Source organism: Citrus sinensis, chromosome 9, assembly GCF_022201045.2.
Source record: "Citrus sinensis cultivar Valencia sweet orange chromosome 9, DVS_A1.0, whole genome shotgun sequence".
NCBI classification, from domain to species: Eukaryota; Viridiplantae; Streptophyta; class Magnoliopsida; order Sapindales; family Rutaceae; genus Citrus; species Citrus sinensis.
The window spans coordinates 190,381-209,730 of NC_068564.1; the positions used below are offsets into that span (position 1 = coordinate 190,381).

General features: G+C 37.8%; 1 protein-coding gene across 1 annotated transcript; it reads right to left on the bottom strand.

The window, feature by feature from the left end:
• Positions 1-24: 24 nt before the first annotated feature.
• Positions 25-19,063, bottom strand: LOC102622040 (protein FORGETTER 1). Its single transcript, XM_052434484.1, has 32 exons — positions 18,432-19,063; positions 17,306-17,371; positions 16,976-17,149; positions 16,713-16,843; positions 16,460-16,536; positions 15,664-15,845; positions 15,429-15,506; positions 14,987-15,119; positions 14,138-14,198; positions 13,962-14,043; positions 13,402-13,530; positions 13,114-13,257; positions 12,908-13,007; positions 12,697-12,828; positions 12,240-12,310; positions 11,984-12,156; positions 11,739-11,832; positions 10,887-10,984; positions 10,671-10,806; positions 10,378-10,484; positions 9,177-9,272; positions 8,969-9,056; positions 8,721-8,841; positions 8,425-8,536; positions 8,216-8,339; positions 8,070-8,147; positions 7,856-7,974; positions 2,253-2,309; positions 2,068-2,170; positions 1,030-1,158; positions 446-557; positions 25-312 (listed from the first exon to the last, which is right to left on the bottom strand). The coding sequence occupies exons 1-32, from the start codon at positions 18,879-18,881 to the stop codon at positions 281-283; spliced, it is 3,789 nt and encodes a 1,262-aa protein (XP_052290444.1). The 5' UTR covers positions 18,882-19,063; the 3' UTR covers positions 25-280.
• Positions 19,064-19,350: the final 287 nt, after the last annotated feature.

Consider the following 19,350-nt stretch of genomic DNA (forward strand, 5'->3'; position numbering starts at 1 on the left):
GAATTTGTTGGAGACATACAAAGATAAGCTCAAGAAGAACTAAGAACTATTAACTAATACAAGACTGGTAACCTATTATTTGTCATTGGCCTTCATGACTGTGTTAGTAATTTACAAAATTATAAGCCAAAAAATAGAGCATTGAGTAGAAAAAATCAATATGAATGAGACTGCACAATTCCATATAAGTTTCTTCTTCCTCAAGGGCAAGGCCTGTGCTGGTTTCTTAATTTTACGGCAGTTACATGGCTGTTACATGCAAAAATACCAGAACTGCATCTCAATCATCGATATCTTGAACCCATGCCAAATCTGCGACCAATGCTTTCAAGTGAGGTCTTTTTATTTTTTCTATCACTGGTATACCATCAATGTAAAATTTCCACATCTGATTCTAATATAGTTTTGGTGTGTGTATGTCAGAGAGAGAGAGAGAGAGATAAACCTTGTAGCACTGTCTCAACTGCTGCATTTGGGACCAAAAGCCCAACAATTCGCTTATTATCTGCAGTGGTTTCTAGACGGACAACCCGGAGCCGTTTATGGCTTTGGCGAGCCTGTAGAATTCCGTTTACATTACATCAATGTTGAAAAGGTTTCACAGCAAAGCTATGCAGTCTACTTTTGAGGGAAAAGTATGGTGCAATATCATTTTTACAATTGCGTAACAATCTAACCCCAGGCACCCCAAGTGACATTTACAGCGGCACTCAATTGCTCGAAATCTGGTAACTGAAGATTGACAGATTGCTTCACACCAAATATTATCCTAAAGCTAATTTTTACCACTTCCTAAGACAAACCCAAAACTTCCCACAAACCAATCAGTAAAACAACCTTTTAGCTAAGTAGAAGTTAGTAGCATAACATCCACCAACATATTTTTTTAATAATCCTCGCATGAGTACCATAAAATTCTGTAATCCATATGGATATTGGAAAAGTGAGGAAACCCCAATTAATGAACATTTTTGTCATGCAGCCAACGGAATCAAGGAAAAGAAGCAGTGTAGGCTAGTTAGTCATTACCTGCTTAGAAAGGGCCTTCTCGATAGTGCCCCAAACAGGAAGAATGAGGCCACCCAAAACATTTACTTCTTGTATTCTTCGGCCTACTGTGCAGTAGTTGGCAAGCTTACATTTGGGGCCATGCATACACTGCAAGAAAAGATAACTGTAAGATGTGGAAAAAGTTGTTGAATCAGCAAACTTGTTAAATTTTATGTAACTTTTTCTGTATGATCTTGTTATGGTCCAAGCCTGATAAACGGGATTATCCTGTTCTTATCAATTAATGATTTTACATGAGAAACATTAACTTAAACAATTCAAGAAAAAGAATTCAGGATATAAAGCAAGACAAAATATACAAAGAATAAACTATCAATAAAAAAAATATAAAGCAAGGTTCTACACGGTTCTGGTTTTGAAGGTTGTTCCAACAGGCCACCCAGTCACACCCAACCAACACATGTAATTACAGAATCAATCCCATTGGATTGACAAATCATTCCTTTTCAAGATTAGTCTCCAATGAATTGATTATGATAAAGCATTAACTAAGGCAAGTATTGAACATTTTTACCATGGCAAAGTATTAACTATAACCAAATTGAAATTAGTAAATGAAAAAGAAAAGACAATGAACCCTCTAAAAATTAAGATTCCCAGCCATCTTACAACCAATAATGAAAACTGGTTTTTCATACAACAACTATACTAAGTAGCATCGATATATTTTAGATAAGAAGGCTCGTGCAATATGTTTTCATTAGGTCTAGACCTATGTCAACAAACCACTTGATGGAATAATAATAATACACATACAAACCCCTTATACAAACTATTTGATATATACAAATTGACATGACATAAATTTAGTAAACAATTGAAAAGACAAAAGTCAATGGAATGAATAAGAACAAAGAATATGTAATAGTGCAACATCACATTTTCATGAAATAATTTGTATAAGGAATCTGTGTCTGTAGAATTATTCTAATAAACATTTGCACACAAAGAAACTAACTATACCGTGATACATATGTTGTCGTTATTTGGATATACCTGTTTAGATGAAACTTCATATTCGTCTTCCCAACCAGAGCGAGCCTTCTCTATTGATGACAATTTCCTGTATTTATTTTTCAATTCTGCCAAAGGCATTTCCCTGTAGAAATAGAAATTCTGACTAGTAAACATAAAAGTTTAGTAGAAAGGTTGAAGAGGCCAGTAATTATTAAATTTCATACCTCAGGGACTCCCCTACAGCAGGACGGACAATTTTATACATTCCAGAAGCTGCAGTACTGGAACAGAATTTAACATGAACACAGTGGAAAAAAAGGCTCATCAGGCAGTAGAAATATGCATGCAATAACATCAGACACAAATAAAAACTGTGGGAAAACCACACAGAAGAACAAACAACCTCTTCATCCAACCAATATCAAGCATCTAGATATCTTTTCCAAATTTAATTTTCCACAACTTTTGGTTGATATCTTATTGTCACAGAAGTTAGCATTGATGTCTTAAACCCTAAACCCTAAACAAAAAGGTTTTCATTTCTAAAAGAAAATGAACAATAAAGAAGTGAAGGAAAAAAAAAATATTACTATTACAAAAAGGCAGACCAAGATTCACTAAAAACATCAATACAAAGTGTTGAAAATAAAGATTCAAAGTTAGGATTTATTTGTAATCTAGCCTATTTTAGGAATAAGTTAAATTATAATGGGAAGATTCATTAGGATTCTTTCCAGATTTTGTTTCCTATTATTTAGGAAAGGATAGATGTAGTCTCCTATTTTCTCTCCTATTTTGCTGTATATATTCCCTGTACATACTGTTCTGGAGAGTAAGAAAAAGAAGAACCAATTCATAGTTTTCTTCATGGTATCAGAGCTAGGCTCTAAACCCTAGTTCTCCTATCAGCCGCCATTTCCTTCTCCTCTACCACCTTTTTTTTTTTCAACAGTATCCACCTTTCTTCCTCTCCCATCAGTTGTATTCTCTGTAGCAAAATACGGGATGGCTTCCTCATCATCCTCCGTTACAGTATCACAGTCTAAAGGAAACGTGGAGACTGCAACTCATGGTGGAATTGATTCTTCACCGATCTTAATTACCAGTCATAAATTGAACGGCCACAATTATCTCCAGTGGTCACAATCTGTCATGATGTTCATATGTGGCAAGGGTAAGGATGAATATCTCACGGGTGAGGCGGCCATGCCAGAGGTGTCAAACCCTAGTTTCAAAAGGTGGAAATCAGAGAACAACATGATCATGTCATGGCTTATCAATTCCATGAACAATGATATTGGTGAGAATTTTCTTCTGTTTGGGACTGCAAAGGACATATGGGATGCTGCAAAGGAAACCTATTCTAGCTCTGAGAACACATCAGAGTTATTCCAGATTGAAACCATCCTCCATGACTTCCGCCAAGGAGAACAATCTGTCACTCAGTACTTTAATACTCTGACTAGGCATTGGCAACACCTTGATCTATTTGAAACATACCCTTGGAAGTGCACCGACGATACAACCTTATACAAGAAGATTGTGGAACAGAAGAGAACGTTTAAATTTCTCCTCGGACTCAATAAAGATCTTGATCAGGTTAGGAGCCGTGTGCTCGGGACAAAGCCTCTACCGCGCCCTCGTGAAGCCTTTTCTGAAGTTAAGCGTGAAGAAAGTAGGAAAAAGGTGATGATGGGGTCATCAGAACCAACACTGGACGCCTCTGCACTTGCTGCCCGTGCATCCAACTCTATAGGGGTTAGTGAAAATCGTACAAAGAAAGAAAGACCATGGTGCGATCACTGTCGTAAGGCAGGCCACTATAAGGAGAGTTGCTGGAAAATTTATGGCAAACCTGCTGATTGGAAACCTCGTTCCAAAGGTGACCGTGAATCTCGTGCTCATGCAGCATCCACCACGGACAATCAGGCCCTACCCGAGCCAAATCCATTCAGCAAGGAGCAAATGGAGATTCTTCAAAAGCTTTTCGATCAAGCCACTTTGAACTCCAATGCAGGGACAAGTCTAGTGGCTCAGAAAGAGACTCATTCAGCATTTGCAGCCACTAATGGAACAAGCAAACCCTGGATAATTGACACTGGTGCTTCTGATCACATGACTGGAGATGCCTCAATGTTGCAGGATTATAAAGCTAGCATCAACAGCACTTCAGTTCGGATCGCAGATGGCTCTCACACAAAAATAGCAGGGACAGGTTCTATCAGACTCACTAAGGAGTTACACCTTAATTCTGTACTTTATGTGCCTAATTTGGCTTGCAATTTACTTTCAATCAGTAAATTCACTCATGATCAGAATTGTGTAACTAAATTCTATCCAAATATGTGTGTTTTTCAGGACTTGGATTCGGGGAAGACGATTGGCAGTGCTGAGCTATGTTCTGGACTCTATCTACTCAAAAGCGATCAATCCTCCTTCATAAAAGATTCGAGAGCAAATTGTGCCAAGTCCAATAATCTGTCAACTAGTTATCCTCACTCTATTGTTAGTCCAAATGTCAATAACGATAGTGAAATTGTTCTGTTACACTATCGATTAGGTCATCCTAGTTTCATGTATCTCGCAAAAATTTTTCCCAATCTATTCATCAATAAAAACCCTTTATCCTTTCATTGTGAAATTTGTCAATTTGCAAAACATACTCGAAATGTCTATTCAAGTGTTAAGTATAAGCCTTCTCGTCCATTTGCTTTAATTCACAGTGATGTGTGGGGTCCCTCAAGAATTAAAAATGTTTCTGGGGCTCGCTGGTTTTTGTCATTTGTGGATGATCATACTCGTCTCACTTGGGTGTTTCTCATGAAAAACAAATCCGAAGTTAGTCAAATCTTCCAAAACTTTAACGCCATGATTCAAACCCAATTCAATACAAAAATCCAAGTCCTTAAAACCGACAATGCCAAGGAATATTTCAAAGACTCCCTCAGCTCATATCTTCTCCATCACGGCATTCTTCACATCAGTTCTTGTGTTGACACCCCGCAACAAAATGGGGTCGCTGAACGCAAAAACAGACACCTTCTTGAAGTGGCTCGCTGTCTTTTGTTCTCATCTCATGTTCCTAATTTTTTCTGGGGTGAAGCTGTTCTCACTGCAGCCTACTTAATCAACCGAATGCCTTCTAGAGTCTTGGGGTTTCATTGCCCAAGAAAAGTTCTTCTCAATTTCTTTCCACACACTAGGATTGTTTCAGCAGATTTACCACAAAAAATATTCGGTTGCACAGCATATGTCCATGTTCACTCTCAACACAGGACTAAACTTGATTCCCGATCTCTCAAGTGTATATTTTTAGGCTATTCTCCACATAAAAAAGGATACAAATGCTATTCTCCTCACACCAGAAAAATATACATTTCCAGAGATGTAACATTTGTTGAAAACCTGCCTTTCTATTCCAAAACTGCTGTTCAGGGAGAGAGTACGAGCGAACATCAGCCTTGGGAATCTTCTTGGCAATCTTGGCTGGAAACCCCTCATGAAAACCCTCATAACTCAACCACCACACATGATCAATCTATCCAACAGCCACAATCAGCAATCCTCCCAACATCTTCACAACCTTTTGAGTCATCTGAGTCCTCCCAACCACAATCAGCCGAGTCACCCCGTCATCCATCAGCTCATCAACTACAGCCTCTAATCTCACCTCGTCCACAGCTTGCTGTTGATAATCTCAATGTTTATAGGAGGAGAAGAACTAGAGAGCAGATAGAGCACAGAACTCAGCCACATGTCCAAGAAACTGAACCAAATCTAAGCTCTTGTGAAGACAACACAGGTATGGATAGTCTTGCCTCGGTTGAGTTCATGGTTCCAAGTGTTGATGATTCTAATAAATCAATTGCAGAAAGAAAGGGGGTTCGAAGTTGCACCACTCATCCAATTGCCAAATATGTCTCATATGATGGTTTGTCCTCATCATACCGAGCCTTTGTTTCTTCTTTAGATAATCTACATGTTCCCAACAATATACAAGAGGCTCTCGGTCATCTTGAGTGGAAGAGAGCTGTTCATGAAGAAATACATGCTCTTGAGAAAAATGATACATGGGTTATAACAGATCTTCCTGCAGGGAAACGACCAGTTGGATGTAAGTGGATTTTTACTGTTAAATACAAGGCAGATGGAAGTGTTGAGAGGCTCAAAGCTCGTCTTGTAGCTAAAGGGTTCACACAGTCATATGGGATTGATTATCTTGAAACCTTTGCTCCAGTTGCGAAGCTCAACACCATCAGAATCTTGCTCTCCTTAGCAGTAAATCTAGATTGGTACTTATACCAACTAGATATAAAAAATGCGTTTCTCAATGGCGATCTTGAAGAAGAAGTGTTTATGGAAGTTCCCCAGGGTCTTGATCTGAAACTTACTGGAAATAAAGTGTGCAAGCTCAAGAAATCTTTGTATGGGCTTAAACAATCCCCTCGAGCATGGTTTGATAGATTTGCGAAGGCAGTTGTGAGACTTGGTTACACTCAGTGTCAGGCAGATCACACTCTATTCCTCCGAACATCACAAGCAAAGAAGATCTCTCTCCTAATCGTATATGTTGATGACATCATTCTCTCAGGAAATGATGAGGAAGAACTGCAGAAGTTGAAGAAACAGCTAGCTCAGGAATTTAAAGTTAAAGATCTAGGGAATCTGAAATATTTTCTTGGGATGGAGGTGGCAAGATCTAGAAAGGGAATTGTTGTCTCCCAGAGGAAATACACCCTGGACCTACTAAAGGAGACTGGTATGATTGGGTGCAAACCAGTAGATACTCCTATGGATCCCTACAAGAAACTAGGCTCAGTTGAGAATAGTGTCCCAGTCAATAGGGAGAGATATCAAAGGCTGGTTGGTTGTTTAATCTATCTCTCACATACTCGTCCGGACATAGGCTTTGCTGTTAGTGCTGTGAGCCAATTCATGCACAATCCTACAGAGGAACACATGGATGCAGTCTTTAGAATTTTGAAGTATCTAAAGATGACACCTGGAAAAGGATTGTTTTTTAAGAAATCAGAATATAGGAATATTGAGATCTACTCCGATGCAGACTGGGCTGGAGACGTCACAAATAGAAGATCAACATCTGCTTACTGTTCCTATGTTTGGGGAAATCTAGTAACCTGGAGGAGTAAGAAACAATCAGTTGTAGCTAGGAGTAGTGCAGAAGCAGAGTTCAGAGCTTTGGCAAATGGAATCTGTGAAGGAATTTGGATAAAGCGTGTACTCAAGGAACTCGGTGTGTGCAGCCTTTCATCCATTCTAATGAGGTGTGACAATCAAGCAGCAATCAGCATCGCAAAAAACCCAGTGCATCATGATCGAACCAAACATGTCGAGCTTGATAGGCACTTCATCTCAGAGAAGGTCACTAGTGGAAGTGTGGAACTAAAGTACATTCCAACTAGACAACAAATTGCAGACATCCTTACTAAAGCACTGCCAAGACCTAACTTTGAAGACTTAAGTAACAAGCTGGGTTTGTATGATATACACACACCAGCTTGAGGGGGAGTGTTGAAAATAAAGATTCAAAGTTAGGATTTATTTGTAATCTAGCCTATTTTAGGAATAAGTTAAATTATAATGGGAAGATTCATTAGGATTCTTTCCAGATTTTGTTTCCTATTATTTAGGAAAGGATAGATGTAGTCTCCTATTTTCTCTCCTATTTTGCTGTATATATTCCCTGTACATACTGTTCTGGAGAGTAAGAAAAAGAAGAACCAATTCATAGTTTTCTTCACAAAGGAAATCATAGATATGAAAGATTCAGTGAATTGCATAAAAAATAATAGAAAAAAAAGGGTACCTCTCAAATGCTAAAATGAAGTGACGCCTTCCCAACCATTCTCTCTTAGATTCATAGAATCCATCATTAGCTGAACCAAGCCCATCCTTTTGCTTCTCGTCTAGCTTAGTACTAGCAGACTAACACAAAAAAGAATTACAAATTGGGCAGAAAAATTATAAGATTCCAGTTAAATAGAAAAGAAAGGGGAGGGAGGGGGGGGGGGGGGGGGTACCTCCCATGTGATTCCACGATCCAGAGTGAAAGTAAAGAGCATAGTCGACGCCCCAGACATGTTATCAACATGAACAGTCTGGAACAAAATGATTATTAGTACGACTAAAAGCATAACATAGCAAGAGATCAAGCAAGAAAGTGAACCTTTGGAGTTCCTTGCAGTTCAATAATGTTAGCTTTCATATCAACAATCCCCGAATCAAGATTTCCTTCTATACGTGCATTCTGAACAAGAAGATCCAAGATGCTGATGAACAACTCAAATAGTCTGCATCGAGATGGTCGCAATTAGAATATTAAGTAAAAATTCTAACTGAACAGGCACATCCTTTTTAAAATGAAACATAGTTGACCTATTCTGAATATCAGGTGGCAGTCCCAAGAGCCGATTAAGGAAACGTCCAACATCGTGCATGTCTGAATCAATTATACGACCCGACAACTTTCCATAATCTTTCCCATTACCTACAACGAATGTATGATTGTGACTGTTATGAAATAAAAATAATTAAAACAATATACACCAAGCATATGTATAGGAATCAATCTCTAAAATAAGTTAAAGAAAGAATGACATAATCGATGAATAGGACAGTTTGGCATTTTTAATCCATTTGACGGTTGAGAAAAATATCCCTGAAGAAATTACCGAGGACTGTGTCCCTAACTATGCCAACAGACACAAGAGCAGCTTTCGCCTTTGTCATAAAATCTTGAATCGTTTCTGGTTTTTCAGATGAACATCCAGGAGGTACAACTGGCAAGACATCCTGAAAATTGAATCATAATTATTCCTCAGAATATCCAGTTTCTATTAATTTTCCTTTTCTATTTTTCCCTATTATTCAAAACATAAAGAGAGATTATATAATAATATCACATGTAGATTATCATCACCTGCTCCATTATTCCTCTATACATCATCATCAAGGCCTTTTTCCCGAAAGCACTATCATAATTATATGCACTCAAGGATAGTCCAGCCCTGCCGCATCCAACCAAGAAATGAGAAAAGCATAGACTTTCAACAAAGAAAAGACTGGTTCAAGACTGAACCAATGCAAAACCCTCCACAACAACCAAAAGGAAGAAGTGTCCAACCTACCTGCGGTCTCCCTGAGTTAAGGCTCCAAGAGATTCTAATCTCTTGGCAACAATGGATGCAAATCGGCGTTCTCCACCAAGATTGGTAAAGATTATCCTGCAAAATATACCAGAAAATATCATATATTTTTCCTAGATGCCTGTTCAAGAACTGCCAATAAATATCTTCACAGCAACCAAACCTGATCTTACATCAATGAGATCAGAACAATTTCATGATTCAAGTATATTAATCATACCAATAATAAACTAACGATAAAAAGAGGTGATAGAGACATTTGATGATTCCCATATGATACATCCCGTGCCTTTAGAAGAAGAAGAAGAAATTGCAACAAAGTGTCCAAAACCAAAACTTGATTTATAACCAACTTCAGTCACATCAACAGTGCATATTCCGAAAATACTGGGTTACACATAAAACCTTCCTTCTAAGTATATCAGCAGCCACAGCTTATTACTCACAGGCTAGGGTTCATCGAACTTGACACATATCCTGGGTGCTCTAATCTAATGCCTACACCAGCTACAGACCAAACTGTCTCATGGCGTTCTGTAACTCATAAACAACAACAACTCACAAGTTCCAATTCCCCAACTTCTTGTCATTGTAACTCCTTCCTCAGCCATATCCTTCTACTTTCTACCTTCTACCACTGTAACCTTTAAAGCTACCAATAAACATTGATTGATAGTGCTCAAGTTAGTTTTCCACTTATCCATCTCAACATCCTTATTCCTTGACACATTTCCTAGATTCTCTGTCATTCTACACATCACAGACCCTGTTGAATCAACAGATTATTACAGTATGAAGATTAACCTAACATTAACAGGAATTTACAGCTTATATAAAATCATAGATTTCCTTCATCACGCTCTAGTTCTAATCGTTATTGCACCTGTTCGCAATTGAGTAACACGTGCCAAAAAATCCAACTTGACTCACTCCACTTATATTGCCCAAACCACGAATCAATCAAACCACCCTGATTGATGTTCAGCTTGCTATAGACCTCCATAAAAATTCAATAATTAAGAACTTTTTTCTTTCTTTTCCCCCCAATTTCATAATTTGGAAGCCAAAGCCACTGTCACACAGTGAAGTAGCAATGGCAGCTAATACAAAAAAAGGTGGGAAGAGAAGTTATATTTCTTTCAATAAAAATAGGGAAGCATGAAACTGATAATGTTTGGTCCACCTATATTCAGGAGCTGAAGCTTGATTTGATCGATGAGTTCTTCCAAACTGCTGTATTGCTCTGTCAGCACTCCAAGGAAGCTCCAAAGTTATATGAACCCTTCTTTTCTGTCATAAAAAGAGTCAGACGGAAAAGGAACGAAAAATGTTACATGGACTTGCATATCTGAAAAACCCTCTAAAAATAATGAATTCAATTCTTGACTGCAGAAGCATTTGGATAGCATCTAACTTTAGAAACTTTCAAGGAATGGTGCGGTGAAAACTGGAAAACTTCCACATGGTGAGGCATACCTGATTTGCTGCCCTTCTATCCGCTTGTAAAGAAACACCAGCAGATCCAGCTTCTGATATGATTGCAACAAGCTTCTTACCATCCATAAAGAGCTGCTTCTCATGCATGTTGACCATTTCCATGGTGACTTCCTTTCTAAAGTATAAAACATATGGAAGTTAAGGTAGAGTGAAATGGCAAGCAGATTCACAATGAGGGTGGGAAAAAACACTTACGTGTTCCGTGCCTGATAAGTTACACCTTTTCCACTGGAGGCTCTTACAAGCATGCCTCTCCTCCCCGTCATTTCTGCAACCTTGTCAGGACCTCCAAGCTGCAGTCACATTACATGTATGGTAAAAAATGATAAAGCATGACAGTAGAAAACATAGCTCAGAGCATAAAGATAAAAAAATTCCAGTGAATTTGTTTTTCCAGCAAAACAAGCTTTAATATAAAAGAATGCCAAGGTTAAAGTTAGAGGAAAACAGATCCCGTCATTTCTGCAACCTTTGCGGGACCTACAAGCTGCAGTCACATTACACGTGAGGTAAAAATGATAAAGCATGACAGTAGAAAACATAGCTCAGAGCATAAAGATAAAAAAATTCCAGTGAATTTGTTTTTCCAGCAAAACAAACTTTAATATAAAAGAATGCCAAGGTTAAAGTTAGAGGAAAACAGATCCCGTCATTTCTGCAACCTTTGCGGGACCTCCAAGCTGCAGTCACATTACACGTGAGGTAAAAAATGATAAAGCATGACAGTCGAAAACATAGCTCAGAGCATAAAGATAAAAAAATTCCAGTGAATTTGTTTTTCCAGCAAAACAAACTTTAATATAAAAGAATGACAAGATTGAAGTTAAAGAGGAAAACAGATGGATAAAAACTGAAACAAAAACTTTATCAATATCAACATGGATTTTGATGTAGTGAATCTCTACATGTCAGTTCTTTATTGTGCCAATAGGGACTGGCATGTCTCCCATCCAATCAGAAACAAATACACACAAGCCAAGGAGAGGAGAAGGGGAGACAAAGGAAAGAAAGAGAGAGGAGAGGCATTTAAGGACACATGACCCCCACCTGATCAACAATATCATCCAAAGGATTATTTGGAAAATCCATAGAACGAATTATATCCAAAATTTTTGACTTGCGCTCCAAAGCTGCTTCATACCTAAATTTATAGACCAATGATTATTTCATTTAACAAATAGAAATTCAATAAACCCATCACCAACAGCCCCCAGAAGCACAGCAGCCTTAAATTTGCGACAATAACAAAACATAAGCAAAAGCAAATATGAAACATGGAGCAATTATGAAACCTCTTCAAGAGTTCCGTTAAATATGCATGTCTTGATTGAAGATATTCCTCAGTTTTTTCCTTGCAAGAATGACATGACCAATCACTGGGTATTACATCTGTAATAGGTGGGACTAAGCACCCTGAGTGAACCAGTTGACCGCAGCAGGAACATTGGAGCAATTTCTTTCTTTCCTGGAATCAAACATACTGTACTATTTAACATATTGAAGACCAATCAAGCTTTGAAAACATCTAAACCTTCATAAACATTTTACCTCTTCCGAGTTGCAAATCTCACAGATCTGAAACTCGTCATCAGATTCAGTAGATTCATGAGCAGAATCAGCTGCATTTTTCAGACCTTATATTAGCAATGCGAATGTAAACATTGCAGCATTTCAGCAGTTTTCATCCAACAATGTCGTAAAACAAATAAAGCTTAATGGAGTAGTTCCCAGCATATAACTATGACTAAACCAAAGAGTACTTGGTAAATATACTAAGAAGTTATGTACCCAATGAACTCTACAGGATGTTTCCATCCAAATAAAAACAATAAAGAACATTGAAAGGGTTGTAAATCAATGGGGCAGAAAAAGCAGCACTAGAGTACTAATGAAGAAGGAAAAAGTAATTTTTTCCCAAAGCCATATGGTACAGGACAGAAAGCATATGAAAGATTCATGAGAACTAGCAAAAAAAATCTGTCACTGTCCATTTCCAAAAACTTACTTTCAGATTCTTCATCGCTTTCACCATCACTTGCAGGCTTCCACTTTGCAGCTTTCCTAACTCTCCCTTTGAAAGAAACACCAGGGGATGCTGAATGCCTCTTCCGCTGAAGTTCCTTCACACTCTCCTCTCCTATAATAGATGTAGAAAGTGAATGCTAGTTGCAGCAGCAACGTGGAGAGTAAAAATATCCAGTAGACAGAATCCACACCTGGGAGAGGTTCAGGCTTTTCAGGCAAAGGATAATTTTCTTCCACAAATTTCAGCAACAGCTCTCGAGGCCCAGAAATGAAGTCATCAAGTTCCAGACCCTATTCAAAACGAAGATAAACATAACATTCATACGACAAAACTAAAAAACACAAAGAACAAAGAATTAGATGATGACTGCACATGATTAAAGCTAGACATACGCACATATTTTGTCACGGCTTCCTCAGTCCGAGCCTCTCCAGTACTCTGAAGGCCAATGACCACGCACTTACCTTCAGCTAATGCTTTCTTAGCAAGCCTCACAGTAGCAGGCACCTTGGCTGACATGCACATGTGCCTAAAGAAACGCTACAACATATGCAGATACAAATAGCCAATAAATGAATAGATATGTAATGAATAAAAGCCTAAAACAATGTTAAAACAGGAGAAAGAGATAGCTAAAAAGAAATATTAAAACCACAATGCACCAACTACCCAACATATTCATACCTGATGACCTGACCAATATAATCTCCACAACTGACTAGAATTAGGTTTATCATTAGCGAGAAAAGCACTTGCTGACAACAACTCCACTCGCAATTCTGCCCAAAATTCTGCTGCTTTTTTATACATATCCTGTGATAAATAATTTTAGAGAAGAGGATGCTCCATATTCTTGAATACAATAAAAAGAAAGCAGGAGAGCACCAACTATAAACAGTTTATTGACATTAAGATGGTGTTTTCCTTTCTTTTTTACTTCCCCCCCCCCCCCCCCCTTCCTTAGTCCTTTCTTCACAAAAAGTAGTTCAATTTTTTTTCTTTTTTGAATTGAGAAAAAAATAAGTAGATCAAATAGTATTAAACACCATAAACAGCATGAAAAAGAAACTTAATTATACAAATTTTCAAGAAATAAAGATCAGAAAATTTCTAGCTATGGCAGACATGTAACTGACCTACGCCACGCAATAACCTCTTCTAGTAAACTTTGTGCAGTTAGAAGTGAATATATTTGCAATCATTTTTTGGTGCCTGAAATAGGAGATCAAACCAACACCACATACCGTCATTTCAGCTTCTAATGGTGCCTCAATAACTTCAAATTCCGCCCCTTTATAGCTAAGAGTACGACACACATACATTCCCCTAAAATTTGAACAATGCATGTGTTAGAACATATTCTACAATATATCTGCTAAAAAAACGGAAGATGAAGAAAGGTTCCCCTAATCTTTATAACCTTGCTTTCATGTCCATGGCAACAAGTTCCAGTGCTCCAACACCACCTTTATCAAGAGCACCTGCATATGATATTTATGTTAGAAGGCCTCGAACTTTTAACAACTCCATATGAAACTAAACTTGTGACATAAAACATGCAAAATACGGAAATAGTTCAATAGAAATATACAGAAATTAGGAGTAAAGTCAGAGAGTTTCATATCCGAGAAACAAGATAAATTGATTGTTTAAAATTACAGTTCCTGGAGTAGGTGACTTGCATCCTGAAAACAATCAATATGTTTATCACTTAAAGGAGCTAGTCATTCCTATTTAATGAACTAAAAACACTATTTAACAGCCATGTGTGCCCTACTAAAATGCAAATTTTTCATATGTTCTTTGTGGTTTTGAGTTCTCAATGATATGGATACAATCCAACAGTCTCAAAGAATTAACAGTTCACATCAAGCAAGTGTCAAGAGACGAGCCTAAAATGCTATTTGACAGAAGCAAACATTTAAAAAAAATAAAAAATAAAAAAAGTGCCATCAATGGCACCGAATACCAGAATTCTATGCAAGCGGAAAAAATCCTGCTTTTATGCAGAAAAATAAATTTTACTTCCGTGGGGCAATATTAACGGATACGTGGAAGCGAATTTTGTGTAATGTGTGCTAAAATGGGGATCCATCTTGAATTTAGTTACATGTGTGATCATAATATAAAGTGTAAAAACAATCAGAACTAGAAACAGATACTTAATGGCCCCTGATTCAACCACTAGAACGCAGATAAAATAGAATGCCATTGATTTGATGAGTTGCTATCCAAAATGTAATGCCACGAGAGAGAGAACAAAGCGCACCAAGAAATATCTGGAAATCTTTGAAACATGTTCCAGCTCCCCAAAGTCCAAGTCGGACCATATAACCCATATTGCGTGGTTCAGATGCACCAGTTGCTGAGCAATAAACAACACGTGCTTCAGGAAGTCGAGCCTGTTTTATTAAAATTTAAATATTAAAAGTTCAGGATACCCAGTTATACTCCATTACAGCCAGCTACCCAATTTTCTATATCAGAAAAAGCATTTCTGAGGATGTAATGAATGTGTATACAATCTTTAGTATGTATACTTTTTCCTAGGGATTTTTTTTTTAAATCCTGGGGGGGCTGCGAGTGTGCGTGCGTGCAAGCTACCTGACATAAAAATTTGCACACATGGATGTGCACATATACAGAAGTTGAAGCTTTTTCAATATCAAATCAATAGAAGATGCGTGCTGACATCAGTTTAGGAAACAAACCTGAAGCTCAAGGACTGCTTCCCCAGTACGTGTTGGCTGACTTCCAGCTTCCGGTACCAGATTTTTAGCTTTGTGGCACTACAATGAAGCCATTCAACCTTAGCAATAAAAGATAGAAGAGTACATTGAAACCATGGAACATTTATTGCATCAATCAAAATATAAACATTTCTAAAAGCTAATACTTGAAAAAATAACAATAGACAACACTACCAAGGAAACAGAGTCTAGGTACCTCATCAAATATGACAAGACCATCATATCCCGATCCACACCACTGCACAAGCTGCTGCAGGCGAGAACGACCTTTCTCAGAAGATGCAATGAGGCTACTATAAGTCAAAAACACAACTCCTTCTCTGATCCCGACGGACCTTGAATCAAGCTTAGAATAAGGTAGCTTATTCAAAGCATGCACTGCATACAGAAAGAGACATATTTTTTTCATTTCTGGAAGCAGAGTACATGCAACCGATGGGGAGCTCTTTCATTTTGTTTTACACTCTTTTTGACACAGACAAACCAAGAATTTACATAAGGAGTTATTTAATTGAAAGGTAGGCCTATCAGATGAGTAAGTCACAAAATATGCAATGTAAATATGCGGAAGCCCACAAGCCCTCCAAATCACTGGAAATAAGTAAGAAACACTCCCATCTGTAGTTTACTCCACAATACTACACATATAATTCAATATAAATTTCCTCAAAACTACATAAAATCATAGCACCAAGAACGTTTTATGAAACTCTTGGATCCGCGAATTTGGAGAAATGCTACTTTCACACAATGAGAAATTAACAAAAGCAAACGGCCCTTTGCGCTAACATACTGATTTAAGAAGATCAAACTATATCTATCCTCTCTAGTCCTCTCAAAATCTTCTTTTGAGATTCTACATTACATGTTAAGGAAGCAAAACCTCTACCATCTCAATTGAATTGTTAAACAGAATCATAATGCGAGCATGAGCATTATGACCTCTAAAAGACAACATTCAAATAAATATTAACAATGGCTTAAGGATTTACCTTCAATACATGTAGCACCAACATCATCCAAGTCTCTTCTTGCATCAAATTTTAAGTCTGACCCAACGGAGATCCACCTGTGTGGCAATTAGAAACAGGAGAAAGAATGACAAGAAATGAACCATAATCTGACACATCCAAATCAGCCAAACACAATTTCATACACTCATAAGGTACCATAAAATCAAATACAACATTTTAAGAATAATAACCTAAAAAAGGTGATTATCAAGAAATTATATATAAAACTTACAATGCTTTCCTCCTTCCATGGTGCCAATTCTCCCATATTAACCCTGCAATCGTTCGACCTTTACCCACACCAGCTCCATCTCCAATAAAGAATCCAGCCCTAGCACTATTTGGAAGGTGCTGAAGGTGTCTCTATTACAGAAATCAACATTATCTTACAAGTTGAATGAAGAAGGAGACTCAGAATAATTAAGTGTAATTTGTGCCTTTTTTTTTTTACAGAAAGGAAACAAAAAATAAAAAGAACAAGAACAAGAAATCAACCTGAGAAGCATACACCAATGTCTCGATCTGCAAGCACGACAACGACTTTGAACTTTCCAAATCATACTTTATTAGTAAATCATAAGTAGGTTCAGGAGGATGTACTGCAGATAAGGAGGATGTCTCTACTATAGGATCAGGATGAGCTGGTCCAATAGAAAGTTTTGGAGGGCGCTACAAAAGAATTGACATTGTATTTTATATGAATACGAAAGAAAGGATCAACAATCAAGGAATTTCTACTCATTATAAGGAACTAGAAGCTAATGAATAAGAAAGAAAAGGACAAAACAGAATGTCTACTTCTGAAGTCTTCAGAGATAAACTTACATAATCTGTAAATGTTTCCCCGACCATGCCACCTTCATCTTCTTCTCGCTCCACTTCTATGGCCACCTGAGAGGTTCCAGTGTCAAAAGTAAAAAAGAAGAGCAGAAAGAATAAAACTGAGCAAAGAAGACTGCAGAATAGCAATAAAAGGGAATCTATCATAATAGTTAGGGCTTAGGTGTAATTATTTTACAACAGTGCAGAGAAGTTGAGTAATTATGACAGAAATTTGTGCATAACATCTCTCGCCTCAAGGCGTGTCATACTCTCATATATTAGTTGCACATAAACAACAGTAAAGATAACCAGTTTTTCCAAAAGCTTAAAGTTCCTTTGCGTTTGAGAACAACCACTAACCAAAAATCAAGATTCTAGGAGTTGCACTTCAATATAATATAAAACTAACCAAGCTCACTTGATTCTCAAATATTAGAACAGAAATACAGAATACAACAAAATTATTATGTTTTAAATTGAAAATTCCTTCAAAGAGTTTTGTCATCTTAAACATTGCCAAGTATTCAAGAGCTGAGCCAGGTCTATACAATCTTTATTTCATACCACAAATAAGTCATGTATCCACTGATGCAGAGAAATATATTGGAACACATCAATCGAGACATTCTCCACAAGCACAACTGCTTGAGACAAGTTGTTCACCAAACTATCGACTGAATTTGTCTGTTAGACAACAAGTAATCAAACTACATTGCTGCCCATTACATACAAGGCAATGCAAAATGAACAATCGCTATACTTCAGATAATTAACAAGGAATTAAACTAATTGCCATAAATGGCTCGAAATCAATCACTTTCTAATGGTAAATTTTAGGGAAAAAAAAATTCCTGTCTTGTTCTTCTCTCCACTTCTTTTTTTTTCTTTTTAACCATAATTCCCAACAAAGTTACACACTGTACTACTGCTAGTACTAGCACAAATTCTCTATTCTTTCCTTTAATTTTTCAGTGGCAGTAGCGATAGAATTAGTTCAACTAGCATATGAATTTAAACTTCTACCAAAATTGTGCATAATTGAAGCAATCTAGGTCAAATAAATTAAAAGAATACGTTCACGTACTATGAAAAGCATAAATGTAAGGGAAATTAAGCAAGAAAAGCAAACCTCGTTGACTTCCTCGGCAGGCGGCGCAGGACGAGGCGGAGGAGGAAAGAACTGTTTGACTTTAGACATATCAACGGCGAGCTCCACCGCGCATTGCGGACAAGAAAACCTAACGAGTCCGTGAGGCACGTTCAAAATCGCCTTACAATTGGCACAAGGCAACTGTATCTTCGTCGGATCGATCCCGAGGGCCGGCACATGCGACGAGGCGGCCTTCATGTGAGTCGGCCTAGTACTGTTAGTAGTATTACTTGAAGTAGTATTATTAGGAACACTACCACCGGTGGATGCAGGCATGAGCTCCGGCGGCAGCATTTGCGGAAGATTACACGTACCGCAAATGAATTCGGTAAGGCCTGGGCCCACCGTTAAGATGATGTGGCATCCGGCGCAACGCACCTGCACTCCGACGTTCGGCGGTGGCGGGGGCGGCACCGGAGGCTGCGTCATAATCAATAACAGTTTAATTTCGTAGTTTTCACCCAAAAATGATCAATATTAATTAATTATGAGAAATTTTTTTTTTTCCCTCTGTTGGGAGAGAGGTTTTAGAAAGAAAGAGTTTGAAATTTTAGTTGTGTGTAGGTGCCTTTTGCTAAATGCATTTTTTTTATTCTTTTTCCCCAATACTGTGGCGTTTAAGATGCGCCGTTTCGTATGGGTCATCTAAATGGCCCCTGCACCCGCGGTACAGGCAACAGAGTTATACTGCGTTTTCCCGCCCACGTGTTTAGCACGTGATAGCATATCCATGGGCCCAGCCCACTACTACAAGCCCAACACAGAGTCATAAGACTCGATTATAAAATAGCTTTGGAAGGATTAACTATTGAGTAATGATACAGCCACAAACTCTTGTACAAACTTATTTTGTACAAATTGATGTGACATGATAAGATTGGTTGAATTAAATATCACT

What these genes read in the sequence shown, in the direction of transcription:
- LOC102622040 (XM_052434484.1), bottom strand. Translation starts at nt 18,881, where the DNA reads ATGACGCAGCCTCCGGTGCCGCCCCCGCCACCGCCGAACGTCGGAGTG. An exon ending in AGGAAGCCGTGACAAAATAT is followed by an intron (nt 13,008 to 13,113) that starts GTGCGTATGTCT and finishes CGTTTTGAATAG; the next exon opens with GGTCTGGAACTTGATGACTT. An exon ending in CCACCTGATATTCAGAATAG is followed by an intron (nt 8,340 to 8,424) that starts GTCAACTATGTT and finishes ATCTCGATGCAG; the next exon opens with ACTATTTGAGTTGTTCATCA.